The 18,903-nt window shown below is 39.3% G+C and overlaps 1 protein-coding gene across 1 annotated transcript in view; it reads right to left on the bottom strand.

Annotated features, from left to right (window-relative positions):
- The window catches only part of LOC104478052 (macrophage mannose receptor 1-like), a 37,245-nt gene extending 18,342 nt beyond the window's left edge, over positions 1-18,903 (bottom strand). Inside the window, exons 1-14 of the mRNA XM_086742200.1 lie at positions 18,843-18,903; positions 17,470-17,643; positions 16,118-16,279; positions 15,089-15,202; positions 13,323-13,469; positions 11,878-12,060; positions 10,726-10,880; positions 9,049-9,162; positions 7,754-7,869; positions 6,711-6,859; positions 5,644-5,851; positions 3,996-4,124; positions 1,502-1,589; positions 776-920 (exon numbers count right to left, since the gene is read on the bottom strand). Of these exons, the coding sequence (XP_086598326.1) occupies positions 776-920; positions 1,502-1,589; positions 3,996-4,124; positions 5,644-5,851; positions 6,711-6,859; positions 7,754-7,869; positions 9,049-9,162; positions 10,726-10,880; positions 11,878-12,060; positions 13,323-13,469; positions 15,089-15,202; positions 16,118-16,279; positions 17,470-17,643; positions 18,843-18,903 (1,945 nt within the window). The remainder of the gene's footprint in view (positions 1-775; positions 921-1,501; positions 1,590-3,995; positions 4,125-5,643; positions 5,852-6,710; positions 6,860-7,753; positions 7,870-9,048; positions 9,163-10,725; positions 10,881-11,877; positions 12,061-13,322; positions 13,470-15,088; positions 15,203-16,117; positions 16,280-17,469; positions 17,644-18,842) is intronic.

The following is an 18,903-nucleotide window of genomic DNA, read 5'->3' on the forward strand; positions in this document are numbered from 1 at the left end:
CCAGCTTTCTTTTAATTTCAAGAAGCTTTTAAGCCACATCATTAGCTCCTGCTCCATGGAGATGCATAAAAGTACTCAGTCTACAACCAGGAAGCAGGGATTTAAAAGTAGGACCAACTAAGCAAAACAAATTATTTCATTATCTGTCACTTGGGGTCCTCAGCCTACAAAGCCCCAGTTTCCCACTGGCAGGCACCCCAACATACGTCCATCTGGTCCGTTTCATGCCTTTGCACTAGGTGTGGGAGGCCTGGCATTAGGGCCCTGCTTCCCAGGCAAAGCTGGTGGATGCAGAGGTCTTTCAAGGCTCCACCAATCTCTAGTTTTGATCTCTTTTTCAGAGTTGCTGGTTCCTATAGCAACTGATCCCTCTCTTTGGTTCCCATTATTCATTTCACAGTGGGAAGCAAAGCTTTTTTCTCTTTTGTACAGGGAACTCTACTGTCCCATATCTTTGGCTCTCCTGGGTAAGCCTGAAACAGACAGAAATATGGGAAGAGATAAAAGGAGAGAGGATAAGTACCTTTGCCTTGCAAATTCATTCAACCCCTGGCAGAAGGAGATAAAACCAGAGATTAAGTTATAGGGACCTCTTTAACTTCCTGCGCCTGAGTGCAATTGGTTCATTCCTCTTGCTTTATGTGGTGCCTTCACAGAAACTGGTTTTAAAATGAACAATTCCCAGTGTTATTCTTCTTTTCAATTTGTTTAAATCCATACAATTTGGTTTTGAACTTGAGTTTATCACTTCAATTAAATGGGGAAGTAATCATACCTTTTTTTGTTTCACAAATCCAATTAAGTAAATGTTCACAGCGCAAGTCATTCCAGCGCATTTGGGGTGATCTATTAAACATAACACAATGTTCAAGTTCTTCGTAGTTGTTTGGTTCATCTTCATCCCAGTTCTCATATATTACCTGTGTTGGAAATACGTCTCAATTACTATCTGATTCAAGCTGAGTGGAAGTCATGGCAATTGCCATTGTAACATAATTTCAGGATCTCATTGTCTCAAGTACTTTGTTTATGGGAGCGACAGGAGTTCACACAGGTCTGAGAGCGCTGTGGAAGTCATACTGATCAGCTAACTTTCCTCATTGCTTCCCGGAAAATCATGTGTCTGATGGATGAAAAACTGATGGGCAGAGGGGGTCATGTTTATCTGGCTTTGTAAAAGATGGGAACCTGAGTTCTCTGTACTGACATACAGCAATGTCCAGTCTGGGATGCTGTGAAGATCTAAGAGCATGAGCTGTGGAAGATGGAATATAACACGGCACCAGGGATGACACAGAGGCAATTCTGTATTTCCATTAGGGTGTTAAGACAGTGCCGTCACTGAGCACTGCAGCCATTCAGCTGATGGATAGAGGGCTGCCATACACCTGCTGAAGATTTAAAGAGATTGGAAAAAAGGCATAAAAAGATGAATATATATATATATATCTCCATCCTAAAAGGCAGAAAGTCAGTTAATATCTAGCAACTAATTACTCACAGGGGAACCATCGATCCAGGTAAATCCTTCGTCAGGATTTAAGAGAAACAAACCAATCCAGAAAGCCTGAGTGTGCAGTCCTTTATCCCTAAAATAAATCATACAATATAGATACATGAGTGTACAAAGAGAGGGCATTATATAAATGTGCACGGAAACGTGCTGCTTTCTGTCACATCTGAACTGGGAGCTCCTCCTTCACTCCTGGCCCGTAGCCAGGCTCACTGCCTGCACTCCTTGTCAGGGAGTTTCATAGTGCTCTCTGTTGGGACAAGGCTCATCACATTTGATTGTAAGTTAAAGGAAAAGTGATGTGGCACAGACTTAGCTCAGGCTGCCATCCTTGTGGCTGAAAAGCAACTCTTGGCTGGAAAGAGGTTTTAGCCAAAGTAAAACATCAGTAGAGATCTATAATATAATTTCACTAACAAAAAATAGTGAAAATTGTTTTTCAACTGCTCTAATTTCCTTCCTGGCACTTCCTCAGGCTATTTATCTTGTCGGACCAAGTTGTGTGGTGCCGTCGACACGCATGAAGGGAGGGATGCCATCCAGAGGGACCTTGACAGGCTGGACAGGTGGGCCCGTGCCAACCTCATGAAGTTCAACCAGGCCAAGTGCAAGGTCCTGCACCTGGGTCATGGCAATCCCAGGCACAAATACAGGCTGGGCGGGGAATGGATTGGCAGCAGCCCTGAGGAGAAGGACTTGGGAGTGCTGGTGGATGAGAAGCTTAACATGAGCAGGCAATGCGCCCTTGCGGCCCAGAAGGCCAACCGCATCCTGGGCTGCATCAAGAGAAGCGTGGCCAGCAGGTCGAGGGAGGTGATTCTCCCCCTCTACTCTGCCTTTGTGAGACCCCACCTGGAGTACTGTGTCCAGTTCTGGAGCCCCCAACACAAGAAGGACACGGACCAGTTGGAGAAGGTCCAGAGGAGGGCCACGAAGATGATAAAAGGGCTGGAGCACCTCTCCTATGAGGACAGGCTGAGAGAGTTGGGGCTGTTCAGCCTGCAGAAGAGGAGGCTCCGGGGAGACCTGATAGCGGTCTTCCAGTACCTCAAGGGGGCCTACAAGAAAGATGGGGAAAGGCTGTTTAGTAGGGCCTGTTGCGATAGGACGAGAGGTAATGGTTTTAAAATAGAGGGGGGTAGATTTAGATTGGAAATTAGGAAAAAATTTTTTATGATGCGAGTTATAGAACACTGGAACAGGTTGCCCAGAAAGGTGATGGAGGCCCCATCCCTGGAAACGTTCAAGGCCAGGCTGGATGAGGCTCTGAGCAAGCTGATCTAGTTGGGGATGTCCCTGCTCCTTGCAGGGGGGTTGGACTAGATGACCTTTGAAGGTCCCTTCCAACCCTAACCATTCTATGATTCTATGACCAGGTAGAATAAAGTCTTACTTCACTCACTACATAGCACAAAGATTTACCTCTGCAAAGATTTCAGAATCTAAATCAAAGAGACTTAGCAAACAAATAAAAACATATTCAGCCTCTCACAATACTGGATATAGAAGAAGGGTGAGATCACAAAGACTTTTCAATATGACAGTTTTAAATCTATTTCATAGGATGGTTTGGATTGGAAGGCACTTTAAAGATCATCTAGTTCCAACCCCCCTGCCATGGGCAGGGATATCTTCCACTGAGCAAGTTGCTCAAAGCCCCATTGAATCCGGCCTTGAACACTTCCAGGGAAGAGACATCCATAACTTCTCTGGGCTACCTGTTCCAGTTTCTCACCACCCTCACAGTAAAGAATTTCATCCTTATTTCTAATCTAAATTTACTATTTTTCAGTTTAGAGTCATTGCCCTTTGTCCTATCACTACATGCCCTTGATTAAACATAGACTCACCACTATACAAAACAGTTTTTGTTATCTATATATGATGTGCCATTGAGGTGTCTTGACCTTATGGAATACAATCAGAACGTAGTGCTCTGATTTGGGCAGAAAATAATGGTATAATTTCTACATAGCAAGCAAGACATGGCATCTACAGTGCTAGTAAAAACTAATTAAAATGAATTCTTGTTTGATATCAGGAGTCTTCAGTTTACAGACAGAAAATTTCTCCATTAATTCCTTGCATTTTAGTTTATATTATACATTAATACAAAAGTTTTTTGAATGTGTTGATTAGAATATAAATTGCAGATGGTTCAAAAAGGCACAGTTAGAGCTGAACATTTTAATGTCTCCCTTTTGGGAGAGAGATGTACAAAGTTGAGCGGATCTGGAGAACAGCCTTGATAAAAACCTGTGATGAAAATGTCAAAAATATCAAAGCCACTTTGAAATATTGAATATTAAATACATTTTTTTTTGTAAAATGCAATGTTTCTGGATGACATTTTCAAAAGAAAATTTTCTATTTTAATTTAAAATTTGATTGTGTTTCTTCACTTACTTGACCAGCTCCAGATGTATCTTGAAGGAATTCTTATTTAATATAAATGAAAAAGAATCATTGTGCATGTACTCACGATGCTAATTGCCATATTAAAATTTGGTCTTCTCTTGTATTGATTGTGACCAGATTTCCTCCTATTTCTCTACAGAATTCTTCAGCCTCAAACCAAGACTTCTTTTGGTTTCCCTCTCTCACAAAAAAACTATTGAGAAAAAAAAGGTAAAAATAAATTACTAAATGTGCAAAGTTTGGCATATCAAAATATGTCATTGCCTATGTAAGTACAATCAGTATCACCTTAGCACTCCTTTATTCCTGAATGAGAGCATAACACCTGTCAAGACCTATAATATTAAACATTAGTAATGTAAAGTGTAAGTACTTTTTTCATAGCATTCTCTATTTTAAAATAAGGTAAGAGTAGCATAGGTATCTGAGGAGAACAAAGGGTATCACAATGTACAGAGAAGGAAAAAAAAACTTTATCACTTAATTGGAACTTTGACCACTGAAAGGCTCAAAAAAAAAAGATGGAATAACTCAGGCTGTGATATTTCACAACAGAAAGCAGGAAATTTTTGAGAAATGGAATGTGGAGGGAAAAGAGTGATCAGGCTGGAACAGTCTGCCTAAGGAAGTGATGGAGTCACCATCCCTGGAGGTACTCAAAAAACGTGTAGATGTTGCACTCCAGGACATGGTTTAGTAGGCATGGTGGTGTTAGGTTGATGGTTGGACTTGATGATCTTAGAGATCTTTTCCAACCTTAAAGATTCTATGATTCTGTGATAATAAATAGGTTGGAATAGAAAAGATAGTATGGATGGAGACAGCCATTTTGCATGGTGCTGACCCTTGCCAAGGAGGAGATTTTTGTATGGTGGTGCAAGCATACAAATAATTGCACTTTCTACTATGAAGTACATACATTCTTGAAGTAAGTAAGTGGATGCTGGGCATTTTGGGGAAAGGATAACCAACAATTTGATAAGTGGCAGAACCCAAAATGTTAGTATCATACGTTAGTAACATAATTAAGTGTGACATAGAAATTGAGACCCATATAAATACAGGGTTAAAATAATCTTCTGCCCTTCCAACAGGCAGAGAGTCTGAAGAGAGAAAGTGAGAGGATACTTATGTAAAGATCTGGAATAGCAATATTGCGTATTTACTTTTCCTTGATCTTGTTTTTTCTTTACTTATTTTCTTTTCAAAAAGGAGACTTTGAAAGGCATTTTTAGATAAATCAAGGGAATGCACAAAACCTTTACTTGCTGAAGTGTCACCAATGTCAAATTAAACCTGGATTTAAAAGTAACACTAAAAGTATCAGATGCTGTGTGAGAAGAGGTTGGTAGAGGGCCAGGTTTCCATAAGTTTTCTCTTAGAAATATTATCTTACGCAAGGGACACTGCCAGCCCTTGAGATGCAATACTGTGTTTTTCTGAAGTTCCAAATTCCTGGGAGTAAAAAACTAAGGTGAGGTTGTCACTTGGCATTTAAATAAGGGAAAGCATAGTACTAGTACTCTACTTTAATTGTTTCCAGTCTTCCATTGATGACTTTCATTATATTTGATGGAATTGTCTCATAGTCTTTTGCACTTGAATACCACGAAGGAAATAATTCCCCAGCATCTGGATACCTGAATACTAAGATCACCGAGGCACTGATCCCTGGGCTCCCCCATGCTCAGGCTTGCAGTGAGGGTAGACACACACTTACTTTGAAGCAGGAATCTGCCCGGGAGGTTCCATCCCACCCTTCAGCACAGATGGCCACAGGGTCCTGTACCGGAGGAGCAGAAGGCAGCAATCCCGCTGCCTGCTGTTTGCAAAGATAATTTGCTGTCTTTTCACACTTAACAACATCCCATAATCCAGCTGCAATTCCAGTTCCCATGGCGACACAGCCTTGTTCTTTTCCTTTGTGATATGGAAAATAAATTAGTAAAACTAAAGTCTTAATTGCTCTCTAAGAAATTAGACCTTTGCTTTTATTCATAGAAAATGATGAAAAGGAAGATGCAGATTATGCAGATGAAAAACCATTCTGGATATAAAATTATTTTAATACCTTCTGCCAGAGCTCAGATATGGGCCAATGAGTCTCACAGACACACTTTTGCCAAAAACAGAGATTTGCAGCTTCAGAATACAAATCTTCCTTATCTTGCCACCCCAGGGAAATCACAGGGCAAATGGCACTTAGTTTTATTTACATATGTAGCAGATGGCCTGACAACTACTTTATGCTTCTCAATATCCAGGTAATGAATTTTGAGGAAGGCTAATATCAAGTACAACAAGTTTGTTTTAAAACATAACTAGCTAGTGTGAAGGCAAGAGTTCCCATGTAGATACTCATCTTTTATATTGAAATGTAAAAAATCTGGATGTTTGCTGCTCATTTTTCACGTATGCACCTTACAGGCCAATTTTTCTCAATCTAATAAGCTGTTGTTAACTGGCATTAAAAAGTCGAAAAAAATGAGACCAATGTCCTTGTTAACTCCTGCACAGCATTGCCTTCAGTCTAGCCCATTAAAAATCTATTTCTGTACAACTTTGCAGGGCATTGACTTGCACAACACCTGCCATTCAGCTGTGATGGTGCTTGTTACACTGGTGCCACGTGCAAGGTCTGATGGTGTTGCCCAGCTACAGCTACAAGCACAAAAGGAAGTGCCTGCTGTGATTTCTGACACCAGGGAATGGAAAGCAGAAACCTGCATGAATTCCAGCTGCACTCCGATCTCAAGGGTTAGGCCTGTGCAGAGCTCACCTGGCATTTCTGTGTTCCAGTGTGTGAAGACAGGAGTTTCACCATTGGTCCACCTGAAACTCCCTCGTTCTTCTGTGTCAGAGAGACCGATCCAGAAATATTTTTCAGACCTCAGCCCCGTCAGACTAATCAGAAAGGTTTGCTCAATTCTGAAGTGGAAAACAATGTACAAACACAACCTATTACCTTTCAATATTAAACTAAGTGATACAAGTAGAGGTGTCACTATCATGCTAACGTGACTGCAAGGCAACAGTTCCTCAATGAAGTTCAGGCAAAACTTGAGCAGGCTTTTAAGTGTGGTCAAAAGATTCTGGTGAGGGACAACTACCTCCTTTCAGCTGAAGGAATCTTCTCTCCTTTCCACTCAGTTCTGTGAAATGTCACAAATCACTGCTCACATGGTCTTCTAGTTGTATTCTACTATTTCTCTCATCTTTCCAGGACTTTGAAGTACCTCACATACCTCACCAAGTTGGGACCAAACCAGTGTCAGCTTTGCTCCCATTGCAACCGAAGGCAGTCATGTACCTCAGAGACTATGAAGCCTGCAAAGTCTGACTGAGATACGGGTAGGCTGGAGATGATACGTTCTGGCTGTAGTGGGGCAGGTCTTGGGGAAGATCTCCTATAGTTGTTCAGAATTTGGCTTAGAAGGTAGTTTAGGAAAACAATTTTTGTCAAAGCTTTCCTATCGTAAGATAACACCCATTGGTAAATAGAGGAGAATTGTAGTAACCACTTTCCAATAGAAAAACAAAACAAAACCACTACAAAAATAACATACATGTTGCTGTACTTAGGAATTGAAAGATAAAACTGTTTACCTCAAGAACCTCCCAAATTTTAAAATTGTTGTAATAGGTTAAGTAGAAAGCCCTAAAACATCGAGTCTTTTTTTCCGGCATGGATAATTTTACTTGGCACATTTTTGAAAAGTGCTGATAAAATGCCTTGAAGAGTTAAAAAAAAATGGACAAGTTTTGCAAGTTTTTCCATCAGAAGCACTGATTTTGAACTATTAAAAAATATTTTTTTCCTACCTGCTTTCCACTGTAGCTAGATAAGCTTTGCTCCGTTCGCATGTCTTCTTTGCTTCTGAGAATGTTACAAGTGCAGAGCCTAGCAAGTAACAGTGAAAACCATATCTTTTCCAGCCCTGTGACAAACATAAGGTTCTTTAGTGTGAAATTGAAGGAGAGTGCAGTATAGAAATTAGCACTGCTCTTTTGTATATAAATAGTCAATGTTAAATTTTTTGCAACTATGCTTAAAAACAAGATGAGACCGGGCCAATCTGTTAATAAACAAAAGCTGCTATTTTGTTGCTATTTGTTCCTACAGAAGGCCTTTTTTGTTTGAAAGATGATATTACAATCTTAGTTTTCATCTCTTTTATGTGTACGTGACTTTTCAAAGAAAATTGTGACTGTGCTATTTGCTATTGCTTTCCAGGGCTCTGTGAGGCTGGGATTATGCAAACTGCACTGTAAGGAGCCTGGGGTTCATTGAAGGGGGAGCTGCAGCTCCAGCCCTCCAGAGCTACGAGATCTGACATGACAAAATACAAAAATATTGCAGTATGGAAATGAATTCACATAGAAGCACGGCTTCCCAAAGCTGCCCTGCCATCCTAAGAGCAGCGGGTGAGGAGACTTTCTGTGCCAAGAGGAATCTATTCAGTGCTTGTTTGTGGGGAGGGTAGAAAGGAGGAATATCAGTAAAACACCCCTGCTTCTTCCTGCTCTTGGAGAGATCTATGCTGACCAATAGAGATACAATGATTTTCTGAAAAGGTCAATTCTGGAAAAATTACTCATTTGGAAAAAAGTAACCTGCTGATATCATTCAAAGGCCAATTTGAGTTCATTGGTAGGAACATGGTACAGAAAAGCTGATCCTCTTCTGTTTTGAAAATATTTTCTTTCTTTGATTGTTATTGTAGAGTAAGGACTTTATAAAGACATTAAATAGACAGCAGATCTGAGAGAAGAGGCAAAGTGGCTTTTGGTATCTTTACATGCTGTTAGGCTAAAAGCATAAACAGACAAAATAGGGGTGAAATTATGTTTTAAAAGATACATGCAATTTTTTTCACAGGGAAATGGAGGGAAAGGCAGTATTCATGCACAGATAAAAGAATCTTGACTTTTTTGAGTATTTCCAGGGCAAGAATGAAAAGTACACATATATTAGTATAATACTCGTTGCAAAAGACTAGGTTTCCTCAAGAGTAGATTTTCTAGAAGATACAAACACAAAGACTCTAAAAGAAGTAAGAACCAGTAAATTAATTCCTGTTCATTTTTCCCAACATAACTTATGAGAGAGTATTTACTTTCTGGCAGCCTGGGTCCTGGATTGTTTCTTTTTCAGAGGATTGTGATGAAGGCTTCTTTTTACAGATGTAACCAAGTTGCTTATCACAAACATCAGTTGCCCAGTATCCATCCTACAATAGCAGAGGGAAGGAAAGAATGTAAAAAAAAAAGAGGCATTCATAAACATGAGAAATCTAGTGTTTTCCTCTTTTTTTTTACCTCAAGGCCCACTGAAACATGTTATCTAGGAAGGCTATAGGATCATTGCTAGAGATTTTTCTTTTTTTTTTTTAATAGACACATCTGTCAGGATTGGTCTAAGATCCATTTCATGCTGTTTTGAGATGAAAGATGGGGAGAAACTCTTTAGCAGGGCCTATTGTGATAGGACAAGGGGTAATGGTTTTAAAATAGAGGGAGGTAGATTTAGATTAGATATTAGGAACAAAATTTTTTACAATGAAAGTGGTGGAACACTGGAACAGGTTGCCCAGAGAGGTGATAGATGCCCCATCCTGGTTGGACGGGGCTCTGAGCAACCTGATTGAGCTGGAGATGTGCCTGCTCTTTGCAGGGGGGTTGGACTAGATGACCCTTAAAGGTCCCTTCCAACCCTAATGATTCTATCAGTCTATGAAATAAGGATATAAATGACTTCTTGAACTCTCAGCATTACTTGCTATCATAAGTATTTCATGAGAGGCTTCATAAAGATATATCTCATCTGAGGCTAATGGATCTGCATTTAGAACAGCATTATTTTATTACATCTCTGGCAAAAAGACCAGTGAAACTGAAATAATGCACATCTGAGTGTGTTGCAATAAATCCAACTATTTTATCCATCAAGGAGAAGACTCTGAAAATTACTTATCTCATTTTTAAAAGGAATTATGTAAAAAATAAAATTTACATAGGAACTTTTTTCCCCCCATAAAATCTGGTTTAGGATCAATTCTATTGATGTCTAATACTGGCAAACATCAATATTGTTCTATGATATAACAGTTCTTTCAATAACAGCATTTATTTCATAACAGCATTTTAAATTTTTTTCTTTTAAAATTCACACTTTTTGTGTATGCATGTGCACACGCAGGCACATAAATGTGTCTAAAAACCCAAGCACCCATATGTTGCAAGAAAATAAAGTTTGTGAGTCAAGTAGTCAGAAATACTATAGGATTTAAGGTATTTGCCAGGTAGGTGTAAGTGCTCTCTTTAAATCACAGCTGAAGAAACATGCCCTAGTGCAAGGTCTCCATGCCTCAACACCATGTCTCAGTGAAGTGACACTGAGGGACACAATGGTCTATCGGGCTGGAAAATGAAGTATGCAAGTAGCATCTCTGATAACCACTCAATGTATTAACTAGTTCATTCCCATTCCTCTCCCAGAGCTATAACTTTTTTTCATTGCTGCAGCATTAGAATGAATCTAATGTAAAAATTCTGGATCAGACTTTTCACCAGATAAGAAATTTCAAAAAGTAGCACTTGGAAAGTGCTACCTCTCTATTTCTGATCTCTGCTGTCTTCCGAACATCTCTTCTTCTAGCTGATGCCAAATTTTTGCAGAAAACTATTTTAAGTTAATAGAAAAAATTACTCCTAAATAAGTATATACTGGCAAGTTTTTTCAGACTGATGTAGTTATTCATTTGCATTGCTTTAAAATGACTGCATGGTTATACCTGCCCCTTCATAACAACGCAGTCCTCCAGACCATTTGTGTAGGTGGGATGCCTGCGCTGCCATTTGGTGAACGTCACAGGAGTCCCGTCACTCCACTCAAAATAGAAGTGAGCCTTCAGGTCATTCAGACCCAGCCATAGCTCTTCTGTTGGCTCTGAAGCATGAAAAGAAATAATTTTGCTTATGGTTCACTATGCAGTACAGTGAGCATTTTCACATCTGAAACAAACAAGGGCTGATAAAGTTGGGATGCTGTACATGAGAGGTGGTCTTCATGCTTTAACAAAAATGCAAACCAGCATTTGAATCGCTCAGATCTGTGGTAGGAGATGTCTTGGTCTGTACTGAAAAAGCCTCAGATTCCATCCAGAAATACTGTGTTTAATAAACATAAGACTCCTTATGGCTGGAGGAAGATTTTACAAACTTTCTGAGTATCTGGGATCCAGAACAACAAAATGCCTCCTAGCATGGAGGGTAGAACAGTGGATGTCCCATCTGTCAGGAGATCATACTGAGCCCAAGCCATGAAGACATCTGCCAATACATCTCCTTCATGGGAAGGATTGGAGGGCTTGTAATGGCCCATCAGAGGTGTTCACTAAATCCAGCATGTGTGGCAAGTGTCAGGACTGGTTACTACAGATCTAAGGAAAATCAGAAATGAGAAGATATTTTCTTAGAAGGATATGCAGCAAGAGGTTAACCTCAGTCAGAGGTTTTAATATCAGCAAGTTAAATTTCTTATAGGTTTGGAACTCATTTCTGAAGACATTGAACATAGAAGCAAGGTGCCAAAAGTGCAATTTTTAGATTCTTTATGTTTGTCTCTTTTGCTTTATAATGTTTTACTATCTAGATTATTTCTTGATAAATATAAATACACTTCTCTGTTTATGCAACAGCAACAACATAAAAGAATACTGTAAGTTAGATTTAGCCTTCCACTTTTGACATTTCATAGAATCATAGAATGGTTTGGGTTGGAAGGGACCTTTAAAGGTCATCTAGTCCAACACCCCTGCAAGGAGCAGGGACACCTTCAACTAGATCAGGTTCCTCAGAGGAAAAAAGCATTAATATTTAATATGAAGCCCACCTTTTACATTACAGATAGACAAACAAAATACAGGCCTACATATCATACTCACTGTAACCAAGCTGTGACACTAGAAAGCTGTATTCAGCAATGTTGTGGACACTTGCCAAATCTCCATCTTGCTTCTTGCATGAAGTCAGAGCATCTTTCCATGATTTAGGTTCTCGCTGAATGTTGTAGCACTGGCCTGCATATGACCACCAACCATCTGTGCACTTAATAGGTCTCAATTCCTCTAAAATTAAAGTACAATTTTTCAGAGTAATTTTGTAAGAGGAAAATAAAGGACACTAGATTGACGTCTCTCGAGTGCTCTTTACAAAAGTGGACTATATGAATAAACATAAAGATGCAGTTAGAAATGCAAATACATTCAAATGAAAAGCAAATATCATTAAGGCACAGTTTGCTAAATACGCAAATAGAACGATGTCTTCTTAAGTAGAGAATCATTGAAAAATGCCCACATTGTATCAGAGATGCAATTTGAAATGATGCTCTGGGAAGAAAGAGAGACCAAAGCAGATGTTAGCCTCTCCCCTCTTTGCCCTCTCTGAGCAGCTCAGTCAATGTCCCATCATCTCCTGTGCTGCATGCAGTGGCTGACTTTAGGCTTTACCTCCTGCTCAAAGTTTTCTTGCAAACACACATAATTTCTAGGCATGGAAAAGCATGAAGTAATTATTTGGTAATTCCAGGTCAGTAAACAGTGTAAATTAGTGCAGATTTGGTAGTTTTCTCTTCGTATTAACTCAGTGTCTTTTTCATTACTTAGATTGCTAAATATCTTTAAAAGTTTACCTTAAGCTTACTTTAAAAATATAGTCCTGCATTTCTTTTTAGGGTTAATAGAGGAATAAAGATTCTCTGGAATTATTTCTCTATTTTCTTTAATATAACTACTTCTTTAAAAATAGCTTTTATAACATTCCCAGATGACAGCCTCCAGCAGATCCCTCCTGCGTGTGGCATGTTCATAACCATGTTGTGTCACTGAAGCCTCAGGTTGGGGTGGCCTGTGGATGAAATGTAGCCTGTGTGAATACTGCTGCTCCTCCTGCTCTGCTCATATGGACACAGTGCACTGTATAGTGTTGTCATTGCAGGAGAAATTTTTCCATTAATACCAGAGCAACTGCAATTGCTCATTTGGAGCAAATGAGAAGAAAATGAGAAGCACCCGATTTCTACTGCATTTATGCAAACTAGATTGCCGGCACTGGGTACCATGAGAGAGCAGTTTCTATCTGTCGTGCAAGAATGAGTGACAGAGTGATGGAACAAAGAAATAATATTCTCTTATGAATGGTTAATACACAATGAAAGGACAAAAGCAATGTATAAAGTCTGTGTGTGCATGTATAGTTGTGTTTTCCAAAGGTTTCTAATGTCTTGTTTGAAAAATAGTGTTGCATATCTTTTGTCATTTGCAGATCTTTACAGATTACTCTTTCTAGAAGTTAAACAGAAATCTTTCTTCTTATTTGACTAACCTACCTTTGGGTATAATGTCAGACTTTGAACTGAAGTTTCTCTTTTCACAAATGTAGCCAAGTCTCTGGTTACATGCTTGGTTTTCCCATTTAGCATTCTTTCTGGGATTCATCACTCCACAGATTTTCCCAGGGAGCAGGAAAGGACTTCCTTTGAGTAAGAGAGAAAACAGAATCTCACAGCAAAAATAAATAAAAAGATTAACAAACCCATCATATTATCAGTAGAAAGATAAATTTATTCTAATTTCTTCAATGCTTGATTAATGCTTAAAGCTTCAATGCCCTCTCCCGTAGGGTGACTGGTGTTGCAGTTTACAGGATGCTGCTTTTAGTCTATGCTTTGAGAGTGAAGTAATGACCCCCATTGACTTTGTGTCAGGATAGTACTGGGAAATATCTGGTTCTTCTCCTGGTATCCTGGTGCTCACAGACAGAATAGATGAAGCTAGACCATTGTTCCGTGTCATAACTTCCGAACTTTAAAAATATTCAGTTTTAAATTATACCGTCCCTCCAGTATACCTCAAGAATTTTGCAATTCTACTTGCTTATACAATAGGAGTGCTGAGTCCAGCTCTGGAGCCCCCAACATAAGCAGGACAGAGACCTGTTGGAGCGAGTCCAGAGGATGGTCAGAGGGCTGGAGCACTTCTCTTCTGAGGACAGACTGAGAGTAGGAGCTGTTCAGCCTGGAAAAGAGAAGGCTCTGGGGAGATCTTAGAGCAGCCTTCTAGTGCCTAAAGGGGGCCTACAGGAAAGACGGTAAAAAAACTCTTTGGCAGAGCCTGTAGTGATAAGATGAGGGGTAATGGTTTTAAAATAGAGGGAGGTAGATTCAGACTGGATATAAGGAAACAAGTTTTTACACTGAGAGTGGTGGAACACTGGAACAGGTTGTCCAGAGAGGTGGTGGAAGCCCCATCCCTGGAAACATTCAAGGCCAGGTTGGACGGGGCTCTGAGCAACCTGATCTAGTTGGAGATGTCCTTGCTCCTTGCAGGGGGTTTGGACTGGATGACCTTTAAAGGTCCCTTCCAACCCAAACTATTCTATGATTCCATAGCTTTTCTCTTTTCTGTTACAGTGTGTAAAACCTCTTTAAGCAGCAAAATAAATTGCCTGATATAGAACTTTTGAAATCTTAGAGGAGAGCTTAATTATTCCTTTACCACCTTGTAACATTTCCAAAACAGGAGGAGGCTTGAAATACTCATGGGACAGAGAAATCATGGAACCAATAAAACAACAAGCAAATAAAAGAACTCCTCACATGGGAAAAGCACCACAAACCCACCCCATCTCCGTCACTTAAGGTGGCCCAATGCAATTTTGCATAAAGTGATGAGGAATTACAAGCTGGCTCTGTGAGCCTCTCAATAATATTTAGAATTACTCCAAACAACATAGTGACATTATTTTCTAACTATTTTCCTATTTTTGGAAGATTTGATTTGTATTTACACTCTTGGGCAACAAGTTACGGAAAAATTCTGATCTCTGGTCTGTAGGGCTCTATACCATTCCAAACGATCCTCTGCTTTCATAACCAATGTCTTTGCTTATGTAAGGAAATAAAATAACTTGCTATATCTGGTATCCACATTGAACTTTGTAATTTGGAAATGTGCTTTTTAAAATAAAGATCTAGATCTTCAGCTATTTTAAGTCAGAATGGGCTTTCCTGAAATAAAAGTAGCTAGGGCAGTTTTTATTTGTTGGTTTCTTATCATAATCCATTCAAAGATTGAAAATTAATAAAATTCTTACCTGGAGCCCAGTTTAAATATCTGAAAGGGCTGCCCCCAGCCCATTGCCATCCACTGTTGAAATTCAAAGTGTTCAATCCAATCCAGAATGCAAAATTGAATTTTTTAGTTAGCTCTAAATTAGAAAAAAAAAAAAGTCAGTTGTATTTCCCTATCCTAATTCTTAGCAAGTTCATCTATAAGAAATAACATCAAAAGTAAGAAATTTATTCTTCTTAGTTTAAACCAGCACAAAACCAGTACTTTTTGTGTTACTAGGGTGTACAGATTAGAAAAGCAAAATATGTAAATGAACAAATATTGATTTAGCACAGATCTCAGTACTTAAAAGGGCAAATGAACATCTTATTTCACTACTTAAATAAGAATTTACTTCTGTCTCTTTGTTTCATTACAACATAAGACACATAAAAAAAATCTTATTTTCATTAGGGAATTGTGCTAAAACGTTTCTGTAACAGATTTTTTTGCAGTAAACACATAAAAAAGGTTACAAAGACAGTGTTCCAATCAGTTGCTTCCAGATTTTTTTATGAGTGGTTTCAAAGCCTCCTTCGCACCAGTTATAACCCAGTTGACACCAGTATACTTGTATCTGAAATCCCCTGGATTTATTTGGAATTTATGTGTGGAAATGTACCCATATTAGGACCTAATAATCATCAAATGTTCTCCTAGAAAGATTAGTAATCCTTGAAACAGAGAAGAAAAAGTTAAATTTGAGGACCAGACCATAGTCCTGCTCAGGAATGAGTGCACCAGCATGAGGGCAAACAGAGTTCCCCCTCTTCCCCGTGGGATATGCTGCAGAAGATGCAGTAGCTCCCACCTGGAGCACAAAGGCGGGATGGGGTAATTTCCCCTTCTGTAGAGGCAGTGGAAGGGCAGTTCAAGCCACCTCCTTTATGGTGGCTGCTGAACCACCCCTGACACCTTGTCTGCTTTGGTGAGACAGAAGACAAGGCAGCCAGTTTCATCGTCTAAAGCTCTGGGGCAGCATGTTTTAAGGTCTTATTTTCTGCCATTTTACCTCCTATATATGCTTGCTCATGAATCTCTGTGATGCTTAACAGTTCTGCATTTTGCTGCTGACAGCTTTTCCTTGCTTGGTGCCATGTAAGAGCTGATTCTGAGTTTATCTGATAGTGAATGCCAGTTGAAACATCTTCTGTCCAAAATCTTTCTGTGTCATCTGGAAGAAGAAGTGACACAGAGTGCTGCTGTTAGAGGGTTGACATTGTATCAACTAAAAGTGAAGAAAGTATGTAATTATGCAAAAATCTCTAAAAATGCACAGTATTAACTGTGTGCTATCATCAGTTTCAAAGCACTAGAAAAGTTGAAATCAGATTAGGCATCAGTTAAACAAACAGAAAAGGGTGTAAGTTTTTTGAAATTAAAAATGTTATTTTAAATTTCTAAGTTTTTATAAGGAAGTGAATGGGTTTCCAATATTTGCTTTTACATTTTCTTTTACACAGAATGTAATTCTAGGTAAACCGGACAGGTCTGTTTATTGAAAAAAAAAAGAGATTCCAGGGTGAAGTCAGAGGAAAGCAACCATGAAGGTGAACTATGACCCTGGAGGCTCTTCATCCTCATGGGGCAGCAACTCGCCTTAGGTCACAATCAAAAGAACCAGCTTTTTCAAAACTGGCAGAACCTGGCCCTTGGCAGCCTGAGGAGCTGTAAAAACAGTCTGCGTAGCACCAATGTGCAGATCAGTGCAGTCTTTGAGGAACAATTCGCAAAACCTTATGTTATTGGGAAGGCAATTGGTGATGAAAGTGAAACAGTTTGTGCCCTGAGATGGCAGAAGCCAAATATAGGTTCAGTGCAGAAGATAGTACAATGATGGGAGAAGGGAATAATCTTAGCAGCAGCATTTTTGTGTAGCCTGGCAATAGGAGACAAGAACAAGATAGGAAATTGATGTGAAGGGGGAAAAAAAGTATATAGCGGTTTAAGTCAGAATTGACCTACAAGGCATGCCTGAGGAACAGAGCAATGGAAATTTTTGGTAGGAAGACATCAGTCTAAATCCATGCTGGTCATGCCATGTGCTTAAATTCCATAAATGAGATGTCAAGGAGCCTCCTCACCTGTCTGGTCCACAAAGAGAAACAGCCACCTCCAGCAGGTGAGTCAGAACCTGGCTGGGCTGAACCACACTCTAGAGGCACCTCTTCCTCTCCACTCACTATAGAAGGAGTGCTTGGCTACTGGGGTTAATGTTCAATTAGATTATTTTCATTTGGACTACTCTGACAAGGTTTGTCATGAGGGTGTGCAGCTGGTAGCTGATAATGAAACTAGTAGCTCAATAGATGGTTTTCTCAATAACATTTCATGACAAGTTAATAAGTAAAAAGCAAGACTTACTTATGAGTGGGCAAAATCCATACAGTTTATCAGCATCAAAGTCTGTGGTTGTCGCACACCAGAGCCAGCCATCTGGCCTACCAACATCTGTGCACTCATTGTACTCTTTACCTTCATATTTGAAAGGGAATACACATGGCTGTCCGCTGGCATTTCCTTGTAATGTAAAGATATCTAGGGGGAAGAAAGGGTTAAGAGGCCATATGAAAGTAATCATAAAATAATAAATCTGACTTCCTAGTAATGGTTCTATCTATCAGTATATCTGTCTATCTAAATTGAGAGGTCACACCATCTTTTAAAATTCATTTTTATCATTTTTCCCTCTTGTGTACCTAGAGATTTTAAATAAAGTACTATATTAACAAAATTTAGGGGTTAAATGCCGTGTTTAGAGTTTGGTGTATATATACCTTGTAGGAAAGTCAAATTCTGTGATGCTAAGTTGACAATAAGTTGTGATTCCTGAAGATGGAAAGGCACAAATAGATCTCATAGAAAAATGAGTTAATTGCATTGTTGTATTCTGTACAACTGAACACGTTCACTTTGTCATTCCACCTTTTCCTTAATTGTTTAAAGAAAAAGGATGGCTGACCAGAGAGAATACTGAACAGATTGTGACAGCATCCTTGCACAGTAAAACTTCTAGGTTTCCATTGCACATTTCTGCATTTGGAGAGGTCTTGCAGATTCACCCTCAGCTGAGATTCTTTAAGGTTAACAATGCTGCTTCTTTTTAAACTATCACACTATTACAGGAGCACTCTCTTATCCTGAAATTCTGACATATGCTTTCAATCTCACATTCATGGAAGCACTTTCATCCTCTCTGTTCTACATACATTATTGCTTTCCAGTTTCTTTCTATAGCTATACCCAATGAGTGATATATATCTTCAGACTAGAACTGTTCTAATTTGGTCAGACTGGAGGGGAGGAGCCAGTTCTTCTTCCTCATACCTCATGTCTTGAGGCAGAAAGGGAAAGTTGCTCAGCTATCATGAAAACATGTCCCTATGACTGATTGCTGCACCACAGGTGTGATGGAGAGGGTAAATGGAAAGAGTTCCATGCTTCCTCATCTCCCATCATTCTCCTATACAGTGTCATCTGAATTATTATTTCCACAGAAAGATATTCCAGTTTAAAGATTCTGCTTTTATTACCTCCTTTTTCCCCAACATCCCTACAGCTCCCCTCTTTTATTATTGAATCAAGAACTGCTAGGATAATACCAAACATAATTTTTAGATCATGTATAAAATCTGATAACAAATACAAAATAATCATTCTGTGCATTAAAACTATAAAGCTGCCCAAGGAAAAGCATTTTCGTATCTAGTTTAACGCAAATGCAGCAGAAAACTTACCCAGTGACTGTAATGAACCACGCAGGAGGGAAAGAAAAACTAGGAACGTGGAGAAATTCAT

The sequence above is a fragment of the Chlamydotis macqueenii genome, chromosome 2, assembly GCF_036417535.1.
Source record: "Chlamydotis macqueenii isolate bChlMac1 chromosome 2, bChlMac1.mat, whole genome shotgun sequence".
Taxonomy (NCBI): domain Eukaryota; kingdom Metazoa; phylum Chordata; class Aves; order Otidiformes; family Otididae; genus Chlamydotis; species Chlamydotis macqueenii.